Here is a 26298-nt window from a genome sequence, read left to right as displayed (position 1 = left end):
TTTAAAATGTTTATCTAGAGAGAGTGCGCATGCGTGCGTGAGCAGGGGAGGGGCAAAAAGAGAGGGAGACACAGAATCCGAAGCAGGCTCTAGGCTCTGAGCTGTCAGCACAGAACCTGATGGCTCGAACTTACCAACCAGGAGATCATAATCTGAGCTGAAGTTGGACGTTTAACCAACTGAGCTACCCAGGCGCCCCGAAAAATGCATTTCTAAAATATGCTTTTAATCTTAAATATAGCCAGTAGTTCTTATAGATGAAGAAACAGGCTCAGAGAAGTTACCTACCAAAATTTACTCAGACAGTAGCAGAGTCAGGTCTCCTTTGCCTCTGATTCAGTTTATTTTCTTTCTGTTATATCACTGTATTAGTCAGAACTTATGTTGTGAGTGCTAGAAATCCATCTTAAACTAGCTTAAATCAAGAAAGGTTATGTATTGGGACCTCTGGGTGTCTTAGTTTGTTGAGTATCCGACTCTTGGTGTCGGTTGAGGTCATGATCTCACGATTGAGCCCTGCATCAGGCTCTGCACTGGCAGTGTGGGAGCCTGCTTGGGATTCTCTCTCTCCCTCTCTCTCTCTGCCCCTCCCCTGCTCACTCTCTCTGTCTCTCAAAATAAATAAACTTAAAAAAAAAGGTTATGTATTGATTTGCAAACCCATATAGCAGAAAGAGGAATGATGTGGCAGAACTCAATGACAGCAAGATCTAGGAATTCACACACTTTAATTGATAACCCCTGCCCTTTGGACTCTCCTTTCCATTTTCATCCTATCCTTCTTGCTGCCCTTCCTCCATGTATGTTGGCTTCATTTTCTTCTACTGCAGATGGAGTTTTGAAGGCAGGGGGATATAGCCACTGATAGCTTCACCTTCATATTCTAATGGTCTTGATATCAGAGAGGAAAGGGAGTCCTGTCAGCCAGCACCAGATAGAAAAATCTTATGGAAAGAGAGAGTGGAACAACAAACATTCTGGCCAAGGGGTTGAGATCTGTTATTAGAAGAAGGGAAAGTGGATCACCACGGAGGGATTTACTATGAATTCAGTATTTTCCCCAGTGTGGTCTGATTTAAGTAAAGCAAAGTTTGGGGTTCCCAGATCATTTTTGAGTATATACATCATTTTAATGTTTAAGGGACTTATTAACTAGATTTTCTATACCATTGGTAATATTTTATTAAAATTCTACCTTTGTTACCTTTTAACCAGCATTTCTTTTCTTTAGAATACTTTAGGGGAAAAAAAGAAGAAAAATACCAATACAGCCACTTTTATTACCTGCAAAGGTTACTCTTAACTGGATTTTTAAAATCCTTTCTTTCAGTAGGTATTTAAAATGGACATTTGGGTGCATACATTAGTATGCAAATTACATGTATTAGAAATTGTCTATGCCTTCATGTCATTATACCATATGTGTGTGTGGTTAATAATTTGGAAATAATCTTTTACCATAATCATTTGGAAGTAATCTGTTATGTGTTTATCTAGTTCCTTTAGTTTTCTCCCGAAACAAGCCCTGTAATGCTTTCTGTTAGATTGTTTTGAGTGACAATTACATTTAAACTTTGCAGGTTGAGAAATTAGGCTGAAATTTAACTTTTTCCCCCATTTAAATCTTAGAGTTATTTACACAGACTCTGCTACTCAGCTAAAATGATTATTTTTGTTTATACACACGCATATGTGTACACACACACACACACACACACACACAGATGGCTTATGTAATATGAAACCCCAGATGAACTAAAAAGATAATGACTTCTTTTTATAATTTCGTTTCCATTAGTAAGTGTGTGATTACAGCAAGTATTTCAGAGAAGTAAGAAGCAGAGGTGTTTTTGTTTTCTGTTTATTTTAGAGAAAGAGAGAGCACAAGAGTTGGGGAGAAGGGTAGAGGGAGAGAGAGAGGTAATCTTAAACAGGCTCCCGCTCAGCGCAGATCCTGACACAGGGCTCAATCTTATGACCCTGGGTCCACAGTGGACACTCACCTGACTGAGCCACCTAGTTGCTCCAGAAGGAGAGGTGTTTCTTTTCTTTATCTTTTTCTTTTTTTCCCTCAAAGTTTGTTTATTTTGAGAGAGAGCAAGCAAGCAAGGGAGGGACAGAGAGAGGGAGGGACAGAGAGGGAGAGAGAGAATCCCATGCAGGCTGTGTACTGCCAGCGCAGAACCCAGTGTGGGGCTCAAGCTCATGAACGGTGAGATCATGACCTGAGCTGAAATCAAGTCAGACGCTCAACTGATTAAGTTACCCAGACACCCAGAAGCAGACGTGTTTTTGAAGCCTTATTCTAAGCTTCTCTCTTCTTTCCCTGTGACTTTGGAGGTTGGGGTCAGGGGATGTCCCTTGAAGAAATTAATGGCTCTTAATTTTTTTAGTATGGTCATTACTGCACTGGAATTTTTAAACAAGTATTTATGCTCTTAGATAGCTAACTCCTTACTTTTTGAAATCTAAAATGATTTATTTATTTATTTATTTATTTATTTATTTATTTATTTATTTATATTTTTGAGACAGAGACAGAGCATGAACAGGGGAGGGGCAGAGAGAGAGGGAGACACAGAATCAGAAGCAGGCTCCAGGCTCTGAGCCATCAGCCCAGAGCCCGACGCGGGGCTCGAACTCACGGACTGCGAGATCGTGACCTGAGCTGAAGTCGGACGCTTAACTGACTGAGCCGCCCAGGCGCCCCTAAAATGATTCATTTAATCATTTTAACTTAGCTGTGAAAGATTTGTCAAGATGATACTTGTTTACAGTTAAGATTACTTGTATAACAGACTCCGGTACATTGCCAATTCTAAGCCTTTTTTTTTCTTCTCCGAAATCAGAGAGTTGGACTAGTGATGTCAAGAATCTTTTTTAGGGGTGCCTGGGTCTCATGACCTGGTGTCTCAATTGGTTGAGTGTCTGACTTTGGCTTAGGTCATGATCTCTCGGTTTGTGAGTTCAAGCCCTGCCGTGTTGGGCTCTATGCTGACGGCTCAGAGCCTGGAGCCTGCTTCAGAATCTGTGTCTTCCTCTCTCTCTGCCCCTCACCTGCTCACACTCTGTCTGTCTTTCTCTCTTTCTCTCTCTCTCTCTCAAAACAAAAACAAAAACAAAACAAAACAAAAAACCCCAGAAAAAAACAAAACACTCTTTCAGGGGTATGTGGTTGGCTCAGTCAGTGAAGTGTCCAACTCTTGGTTTCAGCTCAGCTCATGATTTCAGTGGTTCATGAGGTCAAGCCCCACATGGGGCTCTGCACTGGCAGCTCAGGGTCTGCTTGGGATTGTCTCTCTCCCTCTCTTTGCCCCTTCCCTGCTCGCGTGTTCTCTCAAAATAAATAAATAAACATTAAAAAAAAAAGAATCTCTTTTAAAGTATTACAATGCTGTGATTCAGCACATTTTATTATTACTACATTTTTCTGGTTTTTATTTCCTGTTTTCTTTCCTTTTCCCACTTATCATAGTTGACAAAGCTTGCTGTATCTGCTAGTTACATAGTTCTAGAGAAAGTTATTAGAATTTTAGATACCAAAGGTTTTGCCGCTTCATTTGTGGTTTCCTAGCATGATAGGATGAGAAGCTACACTTCACACTTGTCATTCTAAGTAGCCTGCTGGTTCCTTTTTTCCCTATATATTTCAGATCTAGTATTTATATCCTACAATAGTGTCTCGATCCCAAGGACTCCCTGTGTATTTTCGAGGACTTTACCTCTGCATTTAGATAATTTTATTCTAAACAATGCTGATTTTCCTTTCCTATAAAGTAGTGTCTATTCCTTTTTTTTTTTTTTTTTTAAGTTTGCTTATTTTAAGAAAGAGAGAGTGCAAGCAGGGGAGGGGCAGAGAGAGAGGGAGAGAGAGAATCTCCAGTAGGCTCAGTGCTGTCAGAGCAGAGCCCAGCTTGGGGCTCAAACTCCTGAACTGTGAGATCATGACCTGAGCCAAAATCAAGAGTCTGACACTTAACTGACTGAGCTACCCAGGTGCCCTTAAAGTAGTGTTTATTCAATTAAAAGTCCTATTTTTTATTTTTGTCTTTTAAAACCCTCATTTTTGTCTCTTCCTGCCTGAGTTTACACAATTTGGCTCTGTCCGTACCTAACATCAGCTTGATTGGGCACACAGTAAGAAAATAAACCCTAAAGCATCTAAATTTCCTGAACTGTAGCGCCACATTAAACAAGCAAACGAAGACATTTCTTTCATGGTAACAGGGAAGTGGCAATATTAGTGGAAAATCAGAGCTTAAAAAAATAATCGTTCTAGGTAATTACTCAAGAATATCAAGCTATAATATATGGTTTAGAGTGTCCATAAAAATACCTTATATGGTCTATTATATTGAGTAATTTATTCAGCAGTTATAAATTTATTAATTTGCTTTTGTATGTTTAAAAGTGTAGTCACAAACAGAACAAAAAAAAACCCAACTTTAAGGAATCTATTACCATCTTAGTTTTTCCCCAATTTTGATAAAGCAAACAAAACCATAAGAATAGAAGAATGTCAATTTTATAGAAAAAAAAAATACTGAGGCGCCTGGGTGACTCAGTCAGTTAAGCACCTGACTTTGGCTCCCGTCAGGATCTCATGGTTTGTGAGTTCGAGCCATGGGGCTCGTTGCTGTCAGCGGAGAGCCCTCTTTGGACCCTCTCTGTTCTCCCCTCTCTGTCCTTCCTCTCCTCCTTCTCTCTTTCTCTCTCTAAAAAAATAAATAAACATTAAAAAGAAAATTACTGTTGGGGCGCCTGGGTGGCTCAGTTGGTTGAGTGTCCGACTTCGGCTCAGATCATGATCCATATGATCTGAGTCCATATGAGTGGACTTATATGGTGTTTGTCTTTCTCTGACTTACTTTGCTTAGCATAATACTTTCTAGCTCCATCCATGTCGTTGCAAATGGCAAGATTCCATTCTTTTTTATGGTTGACGAGTTCAAACCCCACGTTGGGCTCTGTGAGCTTGCTTCGGATTCTGTGTCTCTCTCTCTCTCTTTGCCCCTCCCCTGCTCATGCTCTGTCTCTTTCTGTCTCCAAAATAAATAAACATTATTAAAAAAAAGAATTACTGTTTTTTTTCTCTGGACTATCTTCCATACTGTCAACCAGAGATAGAACTCATTAAGAAGTTTTTTTTCTTGTGATGAAACATACATAAAATGAAATTTACTATTTTAACCAGTTTTACATGTACAAATGTGTGATGTTCTGTACAGTGAAACCTTGGATTGCAAGTAACTTGTTCCGCAAGTGTTCCACAAGGCAAGCAAATATTTCTAATAGATTTTTAACTTGAAAAATGAGTGATGTCTTGCAGTACGAGTAGTAGATGACGCCAAATGTCACATGATCACAACTGAACCAGTGGTTCTTGAAATTCACTTTGATATACAGTGCTTTGGATTACAAACATATTACCAGAATGAATTATGCTTGCAAATCAAGGCTTTACTGTGCATTCACATTGCTGTGTAAAAAAAAGGACTCTTTTGTTTATTTATTTATGTATTTATGTATTTATTTATAAATACTTATTCATTTTTGAGAGACAAAGAGAGACAGAGCATGAGCGGGGAAGGGGCAGAGAGAGAGTGACACAGAATCTGAAACAGGCTCCAGGCTCTGAGCTGTCAGCACAGAACCCGACACGGGGCTCGAACTCACGGACTATAAGATCATGACCTGAGCTGAAGTCAGACGCTCAACCAACTGTGCCACCCAGGTGCCCTGTGGACTCTTTTTTTTTTTTTAAGTTTTTGTTTAAATTCCAGTTAACATACAGTGTAATACTAGTTTCAGGTTTACAGGATAGTGATTCAGCACTTCCATACATCAGCTGGTGCTCATCACAAGTGTCCTCTTTATTTGCTGAGTCGGCATCACCTATTTTTTTTTTTTTTAAATGTTTTCACATTTATTTATTTTTGAGAGAGAGAGAAGAAAGAGCGTGAATGGGAGAGGGGCAGAGAGAGAGGGAGACACAGAATCTGAAGCAGGCTCCAGGGTCAGCTGTTAGCACAGAGCCTGATGCGGGGCTTGAACCCACGAACTGTGAGATCATGACCTGAGCTGAAGTCAGACGCTTAACTGACTGAGCCACCCAGGCACCCCCCCTCGGCATCACCTATTTAACACACAGATCCACCCACCTCCCTCTGGTAACCATCAATTTGTTCTCTATAGTTAAGAGTCTTTTTTGTGGTTTGCCTCTGTCTCTTTTTTCCCCTTTTGCTTATTTGTTTTGTTTCTTAAATTCCATATGAGTGGACTTATATGGTGTTTGTCTTTCTCTGACTTACTTTGCTTAGCATAATACTTTCTAGCTCCATCCATGTCGTTGCAAATGGCAAGATTCCATTCTTTTTTATGGCTGAGTAATATTCCATTGTATGGAATACATCTCTTTATCCATTCATCAATCCATGGACAGTTGGGCTGTTTCCATAATTTTGCTACTGTAGATAATGCTACTGTAAACATTGGTGTACATGTATCCAAAAGACTCATTTTAAGGAAAGGAAATGAAGGGTTCCCCCTACCAAGTCAAGTTCATTGAATGCAACTTTTCTCATTATTTTGTCTAATAAATTCTTGTTTTCTGAGCTATTATTAGAATTTCTGATTGTCCTTTCATCATGCTTAAGGATTTCTGAAAATTGAAGTCTTGCTTGGATATAGACAAAATTCTCTAATATTTCATGTATTAGTTAATTACATGATTTGCTGAGAGCATCTATTTTATACTGTAGAAAACGAGAATACCTAGTAAATGAGAAACAGGAATCTTAGACAAGGTCCTATGAAGGTCTTCACATTGTATTGCAGATAGGTAAGCTTGGCAATAAGCACACATCTAAAGATACTGTGTTGACATCTAAAGGTGCATTTCCAATATCAATTTAAGTTTATTGCTTATATTGCTTTTTTTAAATTACATTTCTTTCTAATTTTGGATCTTTTCTGGCACTTAGGGCCATAGTGCAGAACACAGATTTTTTAATTCACTTATTTATTTGACAAGATGCTTATATCACCTCTGTTACTAGGCACTGCTTTCAGTGTTTTATAAACTTAAAGTTACATAATTCTCACAATAATCCTATGAAGTTAGTAGTGGTAGTATCCTCATTTTGTAGAATTGGAAGCTGGAAGCAACAAGGATATTCAGTAACTTGCCTATGGTCACACACCTAGTTAGTAGTTACAATCAGGATTTAAACTCAGGTTGTCTGGCTCTAGAGGCTGCACAGATATACTTGCTGCCTCCCCTGACCCTTTTTTTTTTTGTCATCTCAAGCCATTTTATTCTATTTCTATGACTTGATTATTTTAATCTCTACAGAAATAAATACACCTTCAGCATTCATTCCATTTGTAATCCTATGAAAAGCAGACAATACAATTGGATCTTGTCTTCTAACCTCCAGAAAAAAGTCAGTTAAAGGAAGGCTACAGATTTTAAAAAGGCATCAAATTCTCCTTTGTCTTCTGATAACAGAGGTGCTGTGTGGAGAACAACCATATACACTATAATCATGAATTTATTTCAACTTAAGTTATGTTGTTACTGTGAATACCTTCACAGGCAATTCTTGCCATTCCAAATGCTAAGTTCTAGAAATCATTTTGAGGGAATAAAGGCCTCATAGCACTGTAACAACCAATTATGTTTTTTTTTTTATTGTTGTCTAACAACCAAAATATATAGGAAAAAGGCCTTAAAACAGTTTTTAAATTTTTTAAGTTTATTCATTTATTTTGAGAAAGGGAGCATGAGCAGGAGAGGGGCAGAGAGAGGGAGAGAGAGAGAATCCCAAGTGGGCTCCATGCTGTCAGTGCGGAGCCCTACACAGGGCTGATTTCATGAACTATGAAATCATGACCTGAGGTGAAATCAAGAGTTGGACACTTAAGGGTGTCTGGTGGATCAGTCTGTTGAGCATCCAACTTTGGCTCAGGTCATGATCTCACGGCTTGTGAGTTCAAGCCCCGCTTTGGGCTCTGTGCCAACAGCTCAGTCTGGAGCCTGCTTCAGATTCTCTGTCTCCGACTCTCTCTGTCCTTCACTGCTTGCGCTCTGTCTCTGTCTCTTTATGAAAAACAAACAAAAAAGAGTTGGACCCTTAACTGACTGAACCACCCAGGTGCCCCAAAAAAGATTTTTAAAAGAAAAACAAACTTTTTATCTCTGTAGCAATTGTGGTTGAGGGCTACATTGCCTATATTCTCAGTGGATTCGTTAAAAATGAACCATTTTGTGTAATTATACTGTATAAAAAAAAAAAAACTGAAGCAGAAAATGCCATGTATCCAGTGTGTGCTTGGTTAATGTTGATTAATGTTACCAAAGATGTCCTGACACTACTTAATCTCTTTTCTTGGATTCCTTTTATCTAAAAGGCAAATGCTAGTATTTGGAGTTTGACTGGGGTCCATTCATTACAGTTCTCATGAGCTGCTCTGGAACTGGACAAAGACACTGAATTGAATGGCTGTAAGCATGCAAAACTTGTGTTTAGGGCTCTCAAATGCAGCTTTAAAAAAAGTAATTTAATTTCTTCTTTCTTGTGAACAGATTGAAGACCAACTTTCCATATACCAATCACTGCACAAATCCAGGCTATTTGTTAAGTCCAGTTACAGTACAAAGAAACATATGTGGAGAAAATGCTAGCGTGAAGGTCTCCATTGAAATTGAAGGATTTCAACTACCAGTTACTTTTACATGTGATGGTACGTTTGTAGTTCCCCAGCTATCTTGTTTAGCTTTGATTAGGCGGAAAATGTTTAAAATGTTAGTTTGAATTATTCTTGACCTTGTTATCATTAGATACACTTTAAAAGAATTTTGTGTGTGTGTGTGTGTGTGTGTGGTAAAATAGTTAATATTCATTAGGTATCCTTTTTAAAAAATTGGCATACGTTTGCATGGTTTTCTGGTTAAGACTAGTGGGAAAACAGTTTACCTTTATTACTTCTATTACTGCATATTTCTCTGAAAAATGCTGAGTAACTTTGGTTAATTGGTGGCTGGTGGCCAAGGTCCCAAAGCATGAGATTGAAAGGCTAATTATAGTCCAGTTCTTCTTTTTTTTTTTCTTTCCATTTTATGGCAAGAATACTTGTTTATAAAGAGCTGTCTGAAATTGAAATTCCAGTTATCTTGTTAAGCTCCTCTAAGGAGAAGATAATTCTCCTTTGGTTCTAACTCTCTCTTCCAGATTTGATGTGGATATCCTTTCTAGAAATGTATCCTAAAGTCTGTAGGAACTTTTCTGTCATAATTTACTGCTTCTCATGATGTATATTGCTTTACTGGAATTTCAATGGTAGAATAAGGTCCTATATTTCTGTAGCACTTTGACTTACAAATGATGCCATTTTTTTTCTATAATGGTTATGATTAGGAATATGTCCAATATTTGGATACTTTTCTTTGTAGCTTTGTACTTTTCAAGCCCCTTTGAAAAAATAGAAATCTGAAACAAAAATGTTAGCCAACTATAATAATCATTCTTTTAGTTTCTAAAGGAAGAGTTATTCTTATAAAACATACTTTAAATTTTGGTTTGGGGGATTGTTTAAATCCATATGCTGTAAGAATTAATATGAAAATTGAAGGAAAAAAAGGTCAGTAAGCCCCTTGATTGAATAATAAGCATTGATAGCAAATGTTTTAATTTGTATCACATTTTGACTTGATGTCTCAAAATATGATTACACTTTGAGAAAATGTCTGAAATGCCTGTAGTTTGGTTCTTTGTAAATGTGCACATTTATAATATACATCTCTGTTAAGAAACTTAACCATATTATAGTAGAGGTGTGTCCAAATAATAAATGTTACTGTACATTTGACTGTTCAGAAATGTAGTCATTATTAGATATTTTATGGCTTTTTCTGCCAAGCTGTTGATTTTTGTGAAGTTTGAATTTAATAACTGTCTTCTAAATTGAACATAAGAGATCTAAGTATAGAAATAGGTTACTTTATTATTTTTTTAATGTTTATTTATTTAGGGAGAGCCGGGGAGGAACAGAGAGGGTGGGGGGAAGAGAGAAACCCAAGCTGAAAGTACAGAGCTTGATGCGGGTCTTGATCTCATAAACTGTGAGATCATGACTAGCTGAAATCAAGAGTCAGACACATAACCAACTGAGCCACCCAGGTGCCCAGAAATAGGTTACTTTAAAAGGTTACTTTAATTTTTTAATGTGTTATAATCTTAGTAAATAGCTCTTGTCAAGAACGATAATTGAAGAATACTTCCTACTTGCTGTATTTTTATTTTACATTAGAAAATTTACCAGCAAATATCAAACATTTAAAATGGTGATTTTTTTTTTTCCCTTATGATTTGGTTTAAATCATTGTTTGCTAGATACTGCTAAATGTCATCCTTTTTGGAGGAGTCTGTAATAGGGAGGTGGCTTTCTTAGTTTCAGATCTGCCCTAATCAAATACAGTAACCCCTAGACCCATTTGGCTATTGAGCACTTGAAATATGGCTAATATAGAGTGAGATATGCTAGAAGTATAAAATACATGGTGAATTTCAAAGAACCAATTTGAAAAGAAATAAGATGTCTCAGTAATTTTTAAATACTGGTTTTATGTTGAAATGATATTTTGGATTTATTAGGTTAAATAAAACATGTTGGAATTAGCTTCACCTGTTTCTTTTTACTTTTTTCAACGTGGCTAGTAGAAAATTTTAAATTCTATATGTGACCTACATTATATTTCTATTGTATAGTGTTCTCTTAGATGATAAATACATTCTGAATAAGTGTATAGAGTTAAACGAGCAAAATGAAAATGATGCCTCTTTTACAGTGAGTTCTACTGTAGAAATAATTATAATGCAAGCCCTTTGCTGGGTACATGATGACTTGAATCAAGTAGATATTGGCAGCTACGTTCTGAAAGTTTGTGGTCAAGAGGAAGTGCTACAAAAGTAAGTTTACTTACTTAACTACTGAACAACATCTTTGGAAATTTCATTTTTAAGGGGTTAAAATTAGAAAAATTTCAAGTTAAATTTGTAGCCCAAAAATATGTTGGGTCCTACTGAATTGATTGGATTCATGAACTTAAATTGAGATATACTTTGTTTTAAGATGTGTATGTATCTAAGACTGTGGAGGGATTTCAGAGACAATTAAGACATGGTATTGCCCTTAAACGTATAGTCTTAAATGGGAAAAAAAGGTAATTCATTGATAAGTGAATTTAATAGTTTTTTTTACTTTCTACTAAGAGTCAATAGTCACGTATTTTTTCCTTCTGTAGCATGGGTCATTACTTTTCACACATTGGTCAGCTGTGACTTCCTTTTAGTTGCCTTGAAATAGTCATTGTATGAATCTTTTTCTGAACCAGGTAATTTAGCATATACAGTTTAGTTATTTTACAGATTTAATTACTTTCAGCTACTAAAAATGCCCTGTTCCTATTTCTCTTATTTTCTTTTTTACCTTCATCTTTCTTCTTTATTGTGACTCTGTCCATGTAGAATTATTCTTTTATTTAAATGCTCACACTTGGTTAAAAAACTATCTCTACATTTTACCATTCTCTTCAATTTCTGATGCAGATACAAGTTATATTTTACTCTCACCTCTGTAATTTCTAGTTTGAGAATAACATTGATGAATAATTGATCTATTTTAATAGTAATCATTGCCTTGGAAGTCATGAACATATTCAGAACTGCCGGAAATGGGACACAGAGATTAAACTACAACTTTTGACCTTCAGTGCAATGTGCCAAAATCTGGCCCGAACAGTAAGTATGTACCTTATAACTGAATTGCATTTGGTTGACTCTGAGTAATTCTGCTAATTAGCCAATTTGCAATTTGTACATTCTCCAAGATTTCTGGGTTGGACTGGTGAATGGATTGGAATGATGAACTAATTTTATCCACAACAAGGGTTTTCAACAAATGGGGGTAACTTTTCAATCATGGAGTCTTAGGTAGCCTACTACTCCAAGCTGGAGGCATATTTGAAAATCAAAGTGGAGGAAATAAAAGTTGACTTATAATGATTTTACACAAGAATGAAAACATTAGGGTCAAAGGGAAATGAGGAAGGAGGAAAGATTTTGAATACTAAATGTGGTTTGAAGGAAGAAAAATACATTATTTTTCACCAAATTAAAACTGCTTCTCTTTTTAAAATGCAGTACTTTCTTTTGAAGTTAAAGCAAAAACATTTGATGAATTTTAATCTTTAAGGAGAATTACTCTTCATTTGGTAGAACTCTGGATAGAAAAATAGCAGTCATTTCTACTTTTTGTTTATTTTCTTAGGTTTTTCTCCTGTGTTTGATGTTTTTCAACCAAGTGAAATAAATTGTTTCACAAAATTCAGTACATTTTAGCAATCATTAGTAACTTCTCTTTTCAGTTTCTTAAGGAATAATATTCTTGAGAATATTTGCATAGTAAAGACTTATGGTAGAAGAGACCAGTACCTTATTTATTGGGGGTAAGTTGGGGGGAAATTTGATTATCATTAGAAAAAATAATGCAGAAATTCAGATGATCTCTTCCCCATCTGATTCTACCCCACCTTCATTTGGCTGTCAGATATCTTTAAAAGTGTTTTGTTTTGTTTTAAACCTCTCTATTCTTTCTGTGTAGAACAGAAGTAGTTTTTACTTTGGGAGCTGCCTATAGATCAAAAACTAGACTAAAAAGCATTTATGTTTTTTTATTCATGAAACAAATTTTTCAGAATATTGATGTACTTGTTTCCCTGATTGGTTATAAATAGTATTTAATTCTGAAAATATTTTAACCTGTTCTGAAAAATCACTGCAGTTTCAAGAATTTGTCATACACTTAACCATGTTTAATTTGGTAATAGAAAGGCCAAAGAGGAGCACCTGGGTGGCTCAGTAGGTTAAGTGTCTGCCTTCAGCTCAGGTCATGATCTCACGGTTTGTTAGTTTGAGCTCCACATTGGACTGTCTGCTGTCCACACAGAGCTCCCTTCATTCAGATCCTCTGACCCCCAATCTCTCTCTGTCCCTCTTCTGCTTGTACACTCTCTCTTTCTCTCTCAAAAATAAATGAATAAAAACTAAAAAGAAACCAAAAAAAACAAAAAACAAACCCAAAGAACGGATTTTATTTTTTTGGTAAACATATGTGTATATGTGTTTTTTTAGGCAGAAGATGATAAAACACCGGTGGATTTAAACAAACATCTGCATCAAATAGAAAAACCTTATAAGGAGATCATGACAAGGTGTGGCATCTAAAGCATTAATTCCAGGTTTTCAAACTTTGCTTTTGGATGTGAATACCATTATTTTGGTGAATAAAACAATCATTTCTGTATATAGTATCCTTCAGCCACAGTAACTGTTCTTTATTTCAGATACCCTGTTGACGAACTTTTAGATTCTTACCACCACCAAGTGGACCTGGCTCTGCAAACTGAAGTAAGTCTTAATACACCTTTTGGCATGATGACTTAAGGATTCTTGTCTCTGTTCTATCTTAAATATTAGTGTGGTATTGTATGAAATATTTTAGAAGGACGATTTAAACAATATTCTTGATGTTGATGTTTGATGACTTGTTTTCTGACCCAACTTGTTAACAGAAATTTTCAATATTGCTTGAGTCAGCACTTCACCTCACTTCAGCTTTATTACTAAGAGGAACCTTCAGTTCAATTTAAAAAAGAAGTGAATGTTTACTATATTCTAGATGCTGGAGTTACGAAAATGGATGACCTAGTCCCCATCTACCAGGAACTTAAAACTAGTGATGGATTTAAACAAAATTTCAGTGTAGCATAGAGGTATGCATTGGATTCTTTGGGAGATCAGAGAAGGGCACTTCTTCCAACTTGAGACTTCCAAGGAAAGCCTCTAAGAAGGGAGGTTGCCTAGTTCAAGTCAACAGTATGGGTTAGCTAGAAGAAGATGGTTGGGAAGGACATGTGAATAAAAGCACATAGGTGTGATACATATGTGGAATTAGAAGCACTTCTGTAACAGGGTAGAGTATGAAGTGAAGGTTGGGAGATGATGTTGGAGATACCCGGACATAAGTTACCACCTTATCCATGTTAAGGAGTTTTACTCTATCCTCTAGCTTAGAGGTCCATATCCAGTCTACTTTCTGTTGTAAATAAAAAAGTTTTGGAACACAGCGACACCCATTTGTTTATATATTTTCTATAACTGCATTTGTGTTCTAATACTAGAGGTGAGTAGTTGAGACACATACTATATATCCTGTAAAGCCTAAACTATTTATTAATTGCTATTTTACAGAAAAGGTTTACTGACCCCTGCTCTAGCCCTTTTTAGCTGAGGGTAAGGGGTAGGATGGGTTGAGTGACCTGTTTCTGAGTCTTGAGCTGAAATTACTCTGGCCGTACTGTGGAAATTAGATTTACTTCTGGCGGGATTGGTTTTAGGGAGATTATTTAGGAAAGTTTTTTATAGTAGTCCAAGTGAAAGATAATTAGTGTGATAAAGGCAAAAGGAGGGAACTGATTAACAATACTTAGGAGATAAAATTGGTAAGATTTTGGTAGGTAATGAGATATAAGAAAAGAAATAGTGTAGGATGACTCTCAGATTTCCAGCTACTATTATATTCTTGTCAGCATATAAACATATTTATTCAGTAAATATTTGCAGAATATCTCCTCATCATGAGGCACTGTTGTAGGTGCTAAGGCTATGGTAGTGAACAAAAGAAACTGTAATCCCAAGTCTTAGTTTACTCTCTAGTTGCATGAGATGACAATTAAACTAACAAAATATATGCTACATCAGGTGGTAAGCACTATAGAGAAAAATAAATGAGGGTAATGTTGCAATTTCAACATTTGTATTCAGAAGAGACCTCATTAGGAAGGTAAATTTGAGTAAAGAACTGGAGGAGAGGAGGAAGCTATCTGGTTGTCTAGGGGAGGAGGAGTGTGCCTGATATATCTGTCTTTCTAGCTGGAATAGAGTGAGGGAGGGGGGCGAGAATGGAAACAAATCAATTAGGAAGATGTTTTGCTAGCCATAGATAGTGGGAAGGGGGAGGAAGGGGCGGGAGAGGAAGAAATTGTGAGAGGAGCAGATTTGGATGGAAGATGTAGAACTTAATTTTGGACTTTGTGATGACTGTTAGTCACCTTAATAGCAATGTTGAGTAGGCAGTTGGATATAAATCTGGATTTTAATGGAAGAGTCCCAGCCTGGAGGTAGTAAACATGGGAATCATAAGAATATAATTGGTATTTTGAAGCCATAAGGAGATCCCCAAGAAAATTACTGCAGGTACAGAAAATAAGAGTTTAAGGACAGCCCTGGGCATATCTTCCATCTTAAAACAAAAAGTCCACATCCCCCTGTAGCAACCACTCCACTTCTCTTTTCTTCTTGCAGCAAAACTCCTTAAAGTTAATCTATTTTTACTGCTTCCACTTCCTCTCTTTCCATTCTTTTATGAACCCACTCCAATCAGTCTTTCATTCTCAGCACTTCCCTGAAACTGCACCTAAGATCAGGACTTCATGATCATGGTTTCAGTAATAAGTTCTTGGTCTTTATTTTTCTCATTGTTTCTATAGTGTTTAATAGAGGTGGCTGTTTCTTCCTCTTGAATACTCTCATGACCTCTTGGTGTATCATGTTTGTGGTTCTCTGACTTCCAGTGTCTTGCTCTGTTCTCTCACTTGTGGCTTTCTGCTTATGGTCTCTTTATTTTTCTGTCCTCTAAACATCAGAATACCATAGGGCTCAGTTCTAGGATCTCTTCTTTTCCCTTGTGGTCACATTCCAGGTGATCTCGCTTAATCTCATGTCTTTAAATACCCTACCAGATACTAATGGCTGAAATTTATACATTCAGACTAACCTCTTCCCTGAACTCCAGATTCAAATATATTTTACCTGACATTTTTATATGAATGTCTAATTCATTAACATCTCAAATTTAAGATACATGAAACTGAATTTTTTATATTACCCTTCATATCTATTTATGAGTCTTCCTCTTTTTGGTAAATAACAACTCTATCCTTCTCTTTGCTAAGGGGCAAACCTTGAAGTCGTATTTGATTTCTCAAGAAAAAGATCTTTTATATCCCACAATCTATCTAATTCTTGTCAGCTCTATTTTAAAAATACATACAGAATGTGACCACTCTTTATCACTACCAAAGCTACAGTTCTAGTCAATTACAATAGTTACGACACAGTTGACCCTTGAACAACATGGGGGTTAGGGGCTCTGACCTCCTGTGCAGTCGAAAATCTGTATATAACATCTGTCTATCTTTAAGTAAGCTCTAGGCCCAACATTGGGCTTGAACCCACAATCTTGAGATCAAGAGTCATATCTTCTGCCGACTGAGCTAGCCAGGTACCCACTGTTTATAACTTCTGACTCTCCCAAAATTTAACTGCTGATAGCCTACCCTTGGCTGGAAGCCTTGCTGATAACATACATAGTTTATTAATACATATTTTGTATGTTGTTTTTATTGTATGTATACTTTATTCTTGTCCTAAAGTGAGCTAGCGAAAAAGAAATGTTAAAGAGCGCCTGGGTGGCTTAGTCAGTAGGGCGTCCCAACTTTGGCCCATGCCATGATCTCACGGTTCGGGAGTTCAAGCCCGCATCGGGCTCTGTGCCGACAGCTCAGAGCCTGGAGCCTGCTTTGGATTCTCTGTCTCCCTCTTTCTCTGCCCTTCCTTTGCTCATGCTCTGTCTCTCTCAAAAATAAATATTAAAAAAAAATTTTTTTTTAATAGAAGTTAAAATCATAAGGAGGAGAAAATACATTTATAGCACTTGTGCTGTGAAAAATTCACGTATAAATGGACCCAAGCAGTTCAATCCTGTGTTGTTCTCAGGTCAACTGTAGTTCCTTACAGCTCTCTCAGCTTCTACCCTTGTCCTTCTACAGTCTTTCTTCCACAGGGAATCAAAATGATATTTTAAAAATAAGTCACTAAGTACAATATGGCATCCTGGATTGTATCCTGGAAGAGGAAATGAATATTAATGGAAAAACTGGTTCAGTCTGACTAAAGTACAGTTCAGTTAATAGTAATGTACCAGTGTTAATGTCTTAGTTTTGTCAAATATAACATGGTTACGTTACTTAACCCAGTTTCCTTTAATGTTCTTAAAGGAACTTTCTAACTATCTTAGAGGAACTATCTGTACTGTTTTTGCAACTTTTCTGTAAATGTAAAATTATTACAAAACAAAAAGGTTTTTTAAGAAAAATAATAAGCACAGATAGCATATGTAAAAGAGAAAAAGACAAAAGATGGCTCTTTGAAAAGATTAATATAATTTATATCTTAAAAGATGCTAAATTATGTTATCCCCTTTTTCAAAATCCTCTTTACCATCTCAGTAAAATTCAGATCCCTAATTGTGTCTTCAGGGCCCTATGTATTCTGACCCCACCACCTCTCTGAACTGGCTTCCTAACACTTTCCTTCTTTGTTCTGGTGGATCTATAGGTATGCTCCCCAGCTGGGATCCTTGTGCTTTTTGTTCTCTTTACTTTTAATGTTCTTCCCCCAGATATTTGCATGGCTTAACCTTCAATTCGTTAAGGTCTGTATTCTAATAAATGTCTTATCGTAGATGTCTTTAGGACCATCTTACGCAAAATAATGACTAAAAAAAATAGTGACTGTCATATATTCCCCATAATTTTTTTACAGCTTTATTGTATAATTTATATACCATAAAGTGTACCCATTGAATATATATAATTCAAGGATTCCTTTTAATAAATGCATAGAGTTGTGTAATTATCTCCACAATCCTGTTCTTTGGACCATTTTCGTCACTCCCAAAGGTTTCCATGTACTACTTTTCAGTCATTCCTCATTCCCAGCCCAACCCCCGAATAACACCTGATCTAGTACCTGTCTCAGTAGATTTCCCCTTAATGGAGATTTCATGTAAATGGAATCATACCCTATGTAATACCTGATTTTTTTTTTCCACATACCATACCGTTTTTAAGCTCTGTCCATGTTGTAGTATATAAGTTGTAATTCGAATCCATAGTTCCTTTTTTTATTGCTGAATACTTACATTGTATGGATATATCATATTTTGTTTATCTGGTCACCAAATAATGGACATTTTGGACAGTTTGCAGTTTTTAGTTGTTATGAATAATGCTGCTGTAACACCCCCCCCCCCCCATATAAGTCTTTGTGTGGATATATGTTTTAATTTAGGTTTTAGGAAAAATCAGGAAGTTGCGGAAGTTTTGATTTCTCCTGGCTTTAATTTTCTAGAGATAAGGTGTTAATTTATTTTACTAAAATGAAGTTATAGGAGCAGTAAAGAAAAATGAGAAAGAGAACTGACCAAGAACAAGTAAAAGGAATGTTAAGTGGTGTGCAGTTTCCTGCTGAAATTGGGGATGTTGAATTTTCTTTGAAAATGGTCAGCTGCCTGGTAGAAGAAGCAGAGAAGAGAAGGCTCTGACCTCAAAGAATGAGTTTAGTTGAAATGAATGTGTGGGGACTGGAGGCAAAGGAGATTGTGATCAGACTATAATATTGTGGTTAAGATTCTCATAGGGTACAGTTTTGGGGTTGATGATGCTGTGAATTTTCCACGTGGACATTTATGTAACTGAGGCTTATTATAGGATATAGAGTAGAAAGTCAGGTGAATAGAGCAAAAATATGGCATGTAGTGGAGGAAATGACCACATGTCCAATTACAAGGCAGATCAGGCCATCAGGGGTCAAGTCAAGGGACAGAAAATACAGTAGTAATTTGAAACAGGAAAATTTAAAGAATTGTTAATTAGTAAAAGGTGGTTAATTACTACAAAGGGCAAAAGAGGATTCTAAGGCAGGATTTGGCATTTTATGGCTTGCATACAAAATCTGGCCTATTTCCAATTTTTGTAAATGAAGTTTTATTGGAACACAGCCATACTCATTTATGTATTTACCTGTTATCTCTTTTCATGCCGTAATAGCAGAGTTGAATTGTGACAGAGACTGTGTGGCCCACAAAGCCTAAAACATTTTATTCTCTGGCCTTTTTAAAAAGCTTGCCAACCATGCTATAAGGGGTCCAGAAATAGGATATAAAAACGCAGCTATCACCTCTAGGTTGAGGAACAATGGATAGTGAAGGAATTGTAGGACTTAATGTAGAACCCTCCCCACCCCCCACCCCCACCCCCCGCCCAGGCTGAATTCCAGCCTCTTCTAAAAGGGTTTGGCTATCACAGGAGCACAGAGGATGCCTATAGCAAAGAGACTTGCTACAGTTGTCAGATTGGGAGACCATGGCCTGAGGGTATAGCTGGAACTGGTCTTTGAGGACCACTGGGATCCTGTGCTGAAGTTTAAAAAAAAAAAAAAAAAGAAGAGGAGGCCTGGAACCCTGATGAGAAGTGTCTTCATGCTGCTATTGCCTGAGTGTCCCTTAGGTGCCCTCTGTTGACTAAACCTAACATTTTGTCGGCTGGCAAAGGAAAAATATAGGTCTAGTTCCAGTATCACAAAGTAGAGCAAAGAAGGGGATTGATTTGGAACTAATTGACAATAAATTGGTAACTGGCACATAAAAAATGATGGAGAATAGTATAGGAGAATGACCTGAGCCTCAACACTGGAAAGGTTTTTGCATGAAGGTGTAGGAGTAAAAGCAGAAATATAAGTAAGCAAAAATGGGGAGAAAACAGATTGTTGGGCCCTGAGGACTGCAGGGTAATTGGATGTTTGAGCAAATGAGGTGGTTTCATTGAAGCATAAAGGTACAGGGAACATTCAGTTTCTGGTTGCCAAGCCTCAAAAGTGGAAAAATTTAAATTGTTAAGGGATGGTACAGTACTAAATTTCAGCCCAGTTTAACAGTACTTGGCATGTAAGTTTGGCATACATGTTTGATGAATTCTTTATGTAAGAGTGTTTCTTAATGAGATAAGAAACATTATTTTAAAATGATGGAGGAATGGAGAGAGATTTTTAAATCATTCTCATCAGGTAAATGATTTTATAATATGTTTGTACATGTATACTTTTGAATTGTGGTGAAATCAAGTATGATTAAATACTACACAGGGATTGTCCTCAAGAAAGTTTTTTCATCCAATAAAACTTAAAAAGTAATGGTTGTATAGATGCAAATCCTGCTTAAAAGTTGACTCATGTCTACTAACTGCTGCCTAATGTTATTAATATGCAGCCAATCTCTGAAGAACTTGGTTTTTGATACCAAATTTTTTGGCAGGAGGGAGAGAAGGATTGGTGTTTTTAATGTGGAACTTACTCCCAAGTAAGAATAAAAAATAACTCCAGTTTCTTTTAATGACTTAGTAATTTGTTAATGATTTATTAGTTATTCTAAGTATGAAATTAATGGCATTTGCATCTGAATAACTGTGTCAGGCAAAATGAAAATCAGACCCAAGTTTTCTTATTCAAAATAAAATAGGTCAGTGAAAAGGTATTTTGTTTATTTTTCATCACAAAAGAGTAAAGGATATCTGTTTATTAAGCACATCTAAAATGTCTGGTTTCTGACTTCATCTCTGAAACTGATCCTTTAAATTCCACATACTTATGTTTATTTTACTTTTTATTTTTAAAGAACCAGCACCGAGCAGTAGATCAAGTAATTAAAGCTGTAAGAAAAATCTGTAGTGCTTTAGATGGTGTAGAGACTCTTGCCATTACAGAATCAGTAAAGAAGCTAAAGAGAGCAGTCAATCTTCCAAGGAGTAAAAGTGCTGATGTGAGTATTTTTTTAGTATATTAGCATTTTGTTACATGTAAGTATGTACTTAAGTGAGTATCACTTAAACTGGGAGATTTTTGCTTCTGTTAGACAAAATGTTATTGTTTCAACCTTGGCTTTTACTTTTGAGTAGATTTGGTCACTTAGTAAAGTTGGGAATTCCTAAGAGGAGATCCACTCCCTCAGAAGAGCTTTGTCAGCATTGATATTGAATACATAGATGCCAAACTGTGAAACTTTTATGTGTAGAGGAGGAACTGTGGCATAAATGAGTTGGTTGGAAGTTTCAAGATAGATACTGAGCTCCAGAACCTGGGTGGTAATGGTTAGTATTTGTCCTTCTGGATGGAGATGTCCATGATTGTCCATGGGGTAAGGTCTGCATTGGGCCATACCTCTTTCCTGTTGAAAATTCCCAGAAGCCTCACTAAGAGTGACTTATTGCCTCAGAAGCAACCAGGTTAGGAGCCCTTTCTTGATAGCATACTGTGAAAGCTCTTCCTATGGTATTTTCATGAGGATTTAATTAACTCTGTTCATAGGGTTGTTCATAGCTCTGATGGGAGGATTAGAGAAGGTGGATCACAAAACACAATAAATTAAAAAAAAAATTTTTTTTTAATGTTTATTTTTGACAGAGAGAGCATGAGCAGGGGAAGGGCAGAGAGAGAGGAGGAGACACAGAATCCGAAGCAGGCTCCAGGCTCTAAGCTGTCAGCACAGAGCCTGACGCGGGGCTTGAACTCACAGACCACGAGATCATGACCTGAGCCAGGGTCGGATGCTCAACTGACTTAGCCACCCAGGCGCCCCAAGACACAATAAATTTAAAGGAAGGAAACGTTATATTGATGATATGCCCTTCAACTGGTATCTAAGAGATACTCTAGGCTCACAGAGAGCTTATATATATGATATGTAGAAATTTGGGTTTCTTTTACCTTTCTTTCTTATTATGTACTTGTTTAAAAAAAAAAAAAATATATATATATATATATATATGAAATAACTTGGAAATGATCCACTATACCATGGTCCTAATGTTATCTGAGGTTTCTATTCATCATAGTCATTTGCTGGATAAGGGAGCGGGGAGTAGGAGGAGAGCTCAATTTAAATAATTATAAGAGCTTTTTTGAGACCGTAAATGGTAATAAATAGAGTTGTAATTTCTTTAGGGATATTCTTATCATACTAATAGTAAAGCAACTAATAGAATATAAAGTATCATTAATGTATTTATCGCTTTGGGTTTCAAATCTTAATTACTAAACTGGTTTAATGAGGCAGATTTTGTTGAGTTTCTATATTTTGCACTAATTTTCAGTTATTCTGATTTTCTTGATAGTAATCATTTATTTGGTTTGGGGTTTCACTTTCTTTTTACATTTTTGTTTTGTTTTATTCTGCAGAACCTTTTGGGAGGTTTCCTGATCAAGCATTTAATTAAATGTATTGAAATTAAAGGTAAACATTCTATATTATATCATGGGCAATTTTCCAACTAATTTGTATGTATGTATGCAGGTGACTTCACTGTCTGGAGAAGGAGACCCTAGTAAGAGTTCATCTAGGGGTATGTCTTTAAGTTCTTTAAATTTTAGCAATAATTTTTGCTTCTTTGGGGAATTATATTAACAATTTCTTTAAATCTAGGATCACTGAATCCTGAAAATCCTGTTCAAGTAAGCATGAACCAGTTAACTGCAGCAATTTATGATCTTCTCAGACTCCATGCAAATTCTGGTAGGAGTCCTGCAGACTGTGCCCAAAGTAATAGGAACGTTAAGGAAGCATGGACAACAACAGAACAGCTCCAGTTTACAATTTTTGCTGCTCATGGGATTTCAAGTAATTGGGTATCAAAGTAAGTAACTGTTTAAAACAAAATATATACGGCTTAACCCAGAAACTGTTCTAATCTTGTAAAATGTCAGCATCCCCTCTTCTCTTGATACTTAAATTGATGATACAAGAATTATCACATACCTTTGTGGTTTTCATAAAAATTACAGAGAAGGGGTGCCTGGGTGGCTCAGTTGGTTAAGCATCGGACTTTTGATTTTAGCTCAGGTCATGATCTCAAGATTCGTGGGATCAAGCCCTGCATAGGGCTGTGCACTGACAGGGTGCAGCCTGCTTGGGATTCTCTTTCTCTCTCTGCCCCTCCCTACTCACTCTCTCTTACACTCTTTCTCTCTCTCTCAAAATAAACAAACATAAAAAAAAAAAATTACAGAGCTATTTGAAACTGTTCCTGTAGGGGCGCCTGGGTGGCGCAGTCGGTTAAGCGTCCGACTTCAGCCAGGTCACGATCTCGCGGTCCATGAGTTCGAGCCCCGCGTCGGGCTCTGGGCTGATGGCTCAGAGCCTGGAGCCTGTTTCCGATTCTGTGTCTCCCTCTCTCTCTGCCCCTCCCCCGTTCATGCTCTGTCTCTCTCTGTCCCAAAAATAAATAAACGTTGAAAAAAAAAATTTTTTAAAAAAAAGAAACTGTTCCTGTAAAAAATATCCTTCCTACTACATGCAAAGAAGGCAGGAAAATAGATGTTTAAACTTCCAAAGGTAAATGCTAATTAACAAATGAGTCCATTTATGACTGCTGTTTTTCAGCCTTTCCTTTAGAATCAGGGTTATTTGAAATAGTGATGAGACTAGGCTTTAGTGTACTTTTTTCTCTTTAGTAGTTTACTGTTTACTGATTGCTAGGCTTTGGAGTCTACAAGGGCATATTTCTTCTATTGAAATTTTTTAAAACGTTTGTTGATTTATTTTGAGAGAGAGAGAGAGAGAAAGGGAATCCTAGGCAGGCTCTGTGTTGTCAACACAGAGCTGGACGCAGGGCTTGAACTCAGACTATGAGATCATAACCTGTCCTGAAATCGAGAGTCAGATGCTTAACCAACTGAGCCACCTAGGTCCCCCTCTATTGAATTTTATTTTTATTTTTAACTTTTTTAACATTCTATTTATTTATTTATTTAAAGATTTTCATGTTTATTTTTGAGAGAGTTAGAGCATGAGTGGGGGAAGAGCAGAAAGAGAGAGAGAGACACAGAATCCGAAGCAGGCTCCAGGCTCTGAGCTGTCAGCACAGAGCCCGATGCAGGGCTTGAACTCACGAACTGCAAGATCATGACCTGAGCTGAAGTCGGCCGCCCAACCAACTGAGCCACCCAGGCACCCCAACATTCTATTTATTTTTGAGAGAGACAGAGCACAGGTGGGGGAGGGGCAGAGATGGAGACACAGAGATAGAGATAGAGCTGTTAGCACTATCTATTTGTTTTGAGAGAGAGAGAGAGAGAGAGAGAGAGAGAGAGCATGCGCACTTGCATAAGCAGCAGAGGGGCAGAGAGAGAGAGAGAGAGAGAGAGAGAGAGAGAGAGAGAGAGAGAGAGAGAGGAATCCCAAACAGGCTCCACACTGTCAGCACAAAGCCCAATGTGGGGCTTGACCTCACAAACCATGAGATCATGACCTGAGCCGAGATCAAGAGTTCGACATTTAACCGACTGACCACCCAGGCGCCCCTGAATTCAAATTTTAAATGAAAGTTTCATAGTAACAATGCTATAAAGTAAGGTAAAGCCTAGTGAAGAGATACCAAACATAAATTCTGCTTAAATTGAGTTTTAGATTAACATAATGTATAACTACTTGAAAACAATCTATTAACTCATTCAACAAATATTTACTGAGCACCATCTTGGGCAGTGTTCTTGTACTAGGGATTCAGCAGTAAATAAGGCAACAAAATATCTCTGCTTTCTAGGAACTTGTCTTTAAATGGGTACTACTGCTATGTGAAGGTATTTTATTCTTTAAAATGTTACAGGGGTAATACCTTCCACATCCTCCATACAGACTCATATACACACAAATACATTTTGGGATACTAATGAGAAGGACAAATACTCAGTAGAAGACAATACAGAAAACTGCAGTGATAAGATGGAAAGAAAGTAAAATGCTGAAGAAAAGAGAGACAGCTAGGGGTCTTTTGTGAACCAATGAGATTTAGAATTTGAAATATATTTTAAATGATTAACAGATTGCATATATGAACAAAGTGGTTAATATGTAAGCCTATCAGTAAGTTAGAATCTAGTAGAACCTAAGGCTCCTATTCTGCAAGATTGCCTGACTGTATCTAACCAGCTCTGTATTTGTGGCAATTAGGGGCTAAATCCTTACTGTCTAATGAGAATACAATAGCATGTATTCCATGGATGGAAGCTTCCTAATAGATTGGAAAGACTGGCTCAGTGCAAGTCAGGCCCAAGCCCCATTAATATGCTTAACTAACTAAATTTCAGTGGCTTAGCAAAGGAAAATATCACCTAGGGAATATAATGTTTATATTTTTTCTTCCAAGAATTTACCTAGAAATGAGTAATTATCCATTTCTAAAGCTAGTAACTGAGCACAAAATGGTGCTAAGTTCTGTAGCATGACCCCCTAAGACTAGCACCTGGAGGTATATGTTGCCTTCCGTATTCCCTTTTCTATACTACTTCCCTGTTTTTGTAGAATTTGCAATAGTTAAATTTCATATGTTTTCCAAAAATTCAAATGACTGGTGAACAAATAATTTCATATAATAGCCACTCTTAGAGAAGAATGGCTAATGTTATGCATTTGGATTATAAAATAACAATCAAATTAAAATGTTTCTTTTCTTAGTTATGAAAAATACTACTTGATATGTTCCCTATCTCACAATGGAAAGGATCTTTTTAAACCTATTCAATCAAAGAAGGTTGGCACGTATAAGAATTTCTTCTATCTTATTAAATGGGATGAACTGTAAGTGAAATTTTTGGCTGTTTATTCTTTCAATATGCTGTCTTTACTTTTTTCCATGTATGCATCCTAGGTTTCATTTTTATTACAATTTCCATTAAAATCCATTAAATTCTTACATCTTAAGGTCTCTTCTAGATATTATTCTATAGAAAAGCCAAATTCTCATTTAAAAATCTGAAATATTATTAAAAAAACTACATATTGTTAAATTGCAGAAACATGCCATTAATTCTTCTTAGACTTTTGTTAAGTTAAAACTATAAATTTATGTGTAATTTTAGAAAGATGGTTTGTATAACATTGCTTAGTTTGGTATTCTATAATACTGTATATATGAAACCTAGTTCTTGGTTAAGAGCTTAAAAAATTAAATCCATATACAATATATTTTGCACTGTTAATATTTTTAAACCAGGAATCATTAGGCAGATAGATAATAGCAAAGCTTTTACTTTTCATTCTGCATTTATGAAGCGGTTTCCTATTTTTCTTTTTTTTGGTAATTTTTTAAATTACAAAAATAATGCATCTCTGAAAACAACCAAATACAAAAGTACATATGGGTAAAAGTGTCTTTTTTTTCCCAACACTTACCATCTTATGGCTACTCGGTGACCACTTTCAGTGAGACTTTCAGTGACCACTGAAAGTGAGACTTTCAGACTTAACAACAACAAAAAAGGTAAACATATATGTCAGCTTGTGTGT

At 36.6% G+C, this 26298-nt stretch overlaps 1 protein-coding gene across 2 annotated transcripts in view; it reads left to right on the top strand.

Annotated features, from left to right (window-relative positions):
- The window catches only part of PIK3C2A (phosphatidylinositol-4-phosphate 3-kinase catalytic subunit type 2 alpha), a 125979-nt gene that overhangs the window by 57182 nt on the left and 42499 nt on the right, over positions 1-26298 (top strand). For both annotated transcript variants that reach the window (XM_047877140.1, XM_047877139.1), the window contains exons 4-12: positions 8588-8745; positions 10850-10970; positions 11690-11801; positions 13194-13273; positions 13406-13469; positions 20635-20778; positions 22309-22357; positions 22438-22648; positions 25468-25590. In XM_047877140.1, coding sequence (XP_047733096.1) covers positions 8588-8745; positions 10850-10970; positions 11690-11801; positions 13194-13273; positions 13406-13469; positions 20635-20778; positions 22309-22357; positions 22438-22648; positions 25468-25590 — 1062 coding nt within the window. The remainder of the gene's footprint in view (positions 1-8587; positions 8746-10849; positions 10971-11689; positions 11802-13193; positions 13274-13405; positions 13470-20634; positions 20779-22308; positions 22358-22437; positions 22649-25467; positions 25591-26298) is intronic.

The sequence above is a fragment of the Prionailurus viverrinus genome, chromosome D1 (genome assembly GCF_022837055.1).
Source record: "Prionailurus viverrinus isolate Anna chromosome D1, UM_Priviv_1.0, whole genome shotgun sequence".
In the NCBI taxonomy this organism is placed as follows: domain Eukaryota; kingdom Metazoa; phylum Chordata; class Mammalia; order Carnivora; family Felidae; genus Prionailurus; species Prionailurus viverrinus.
This window is presented reverse-complemented; position numbering and strand designations above follow the sequence as displayed.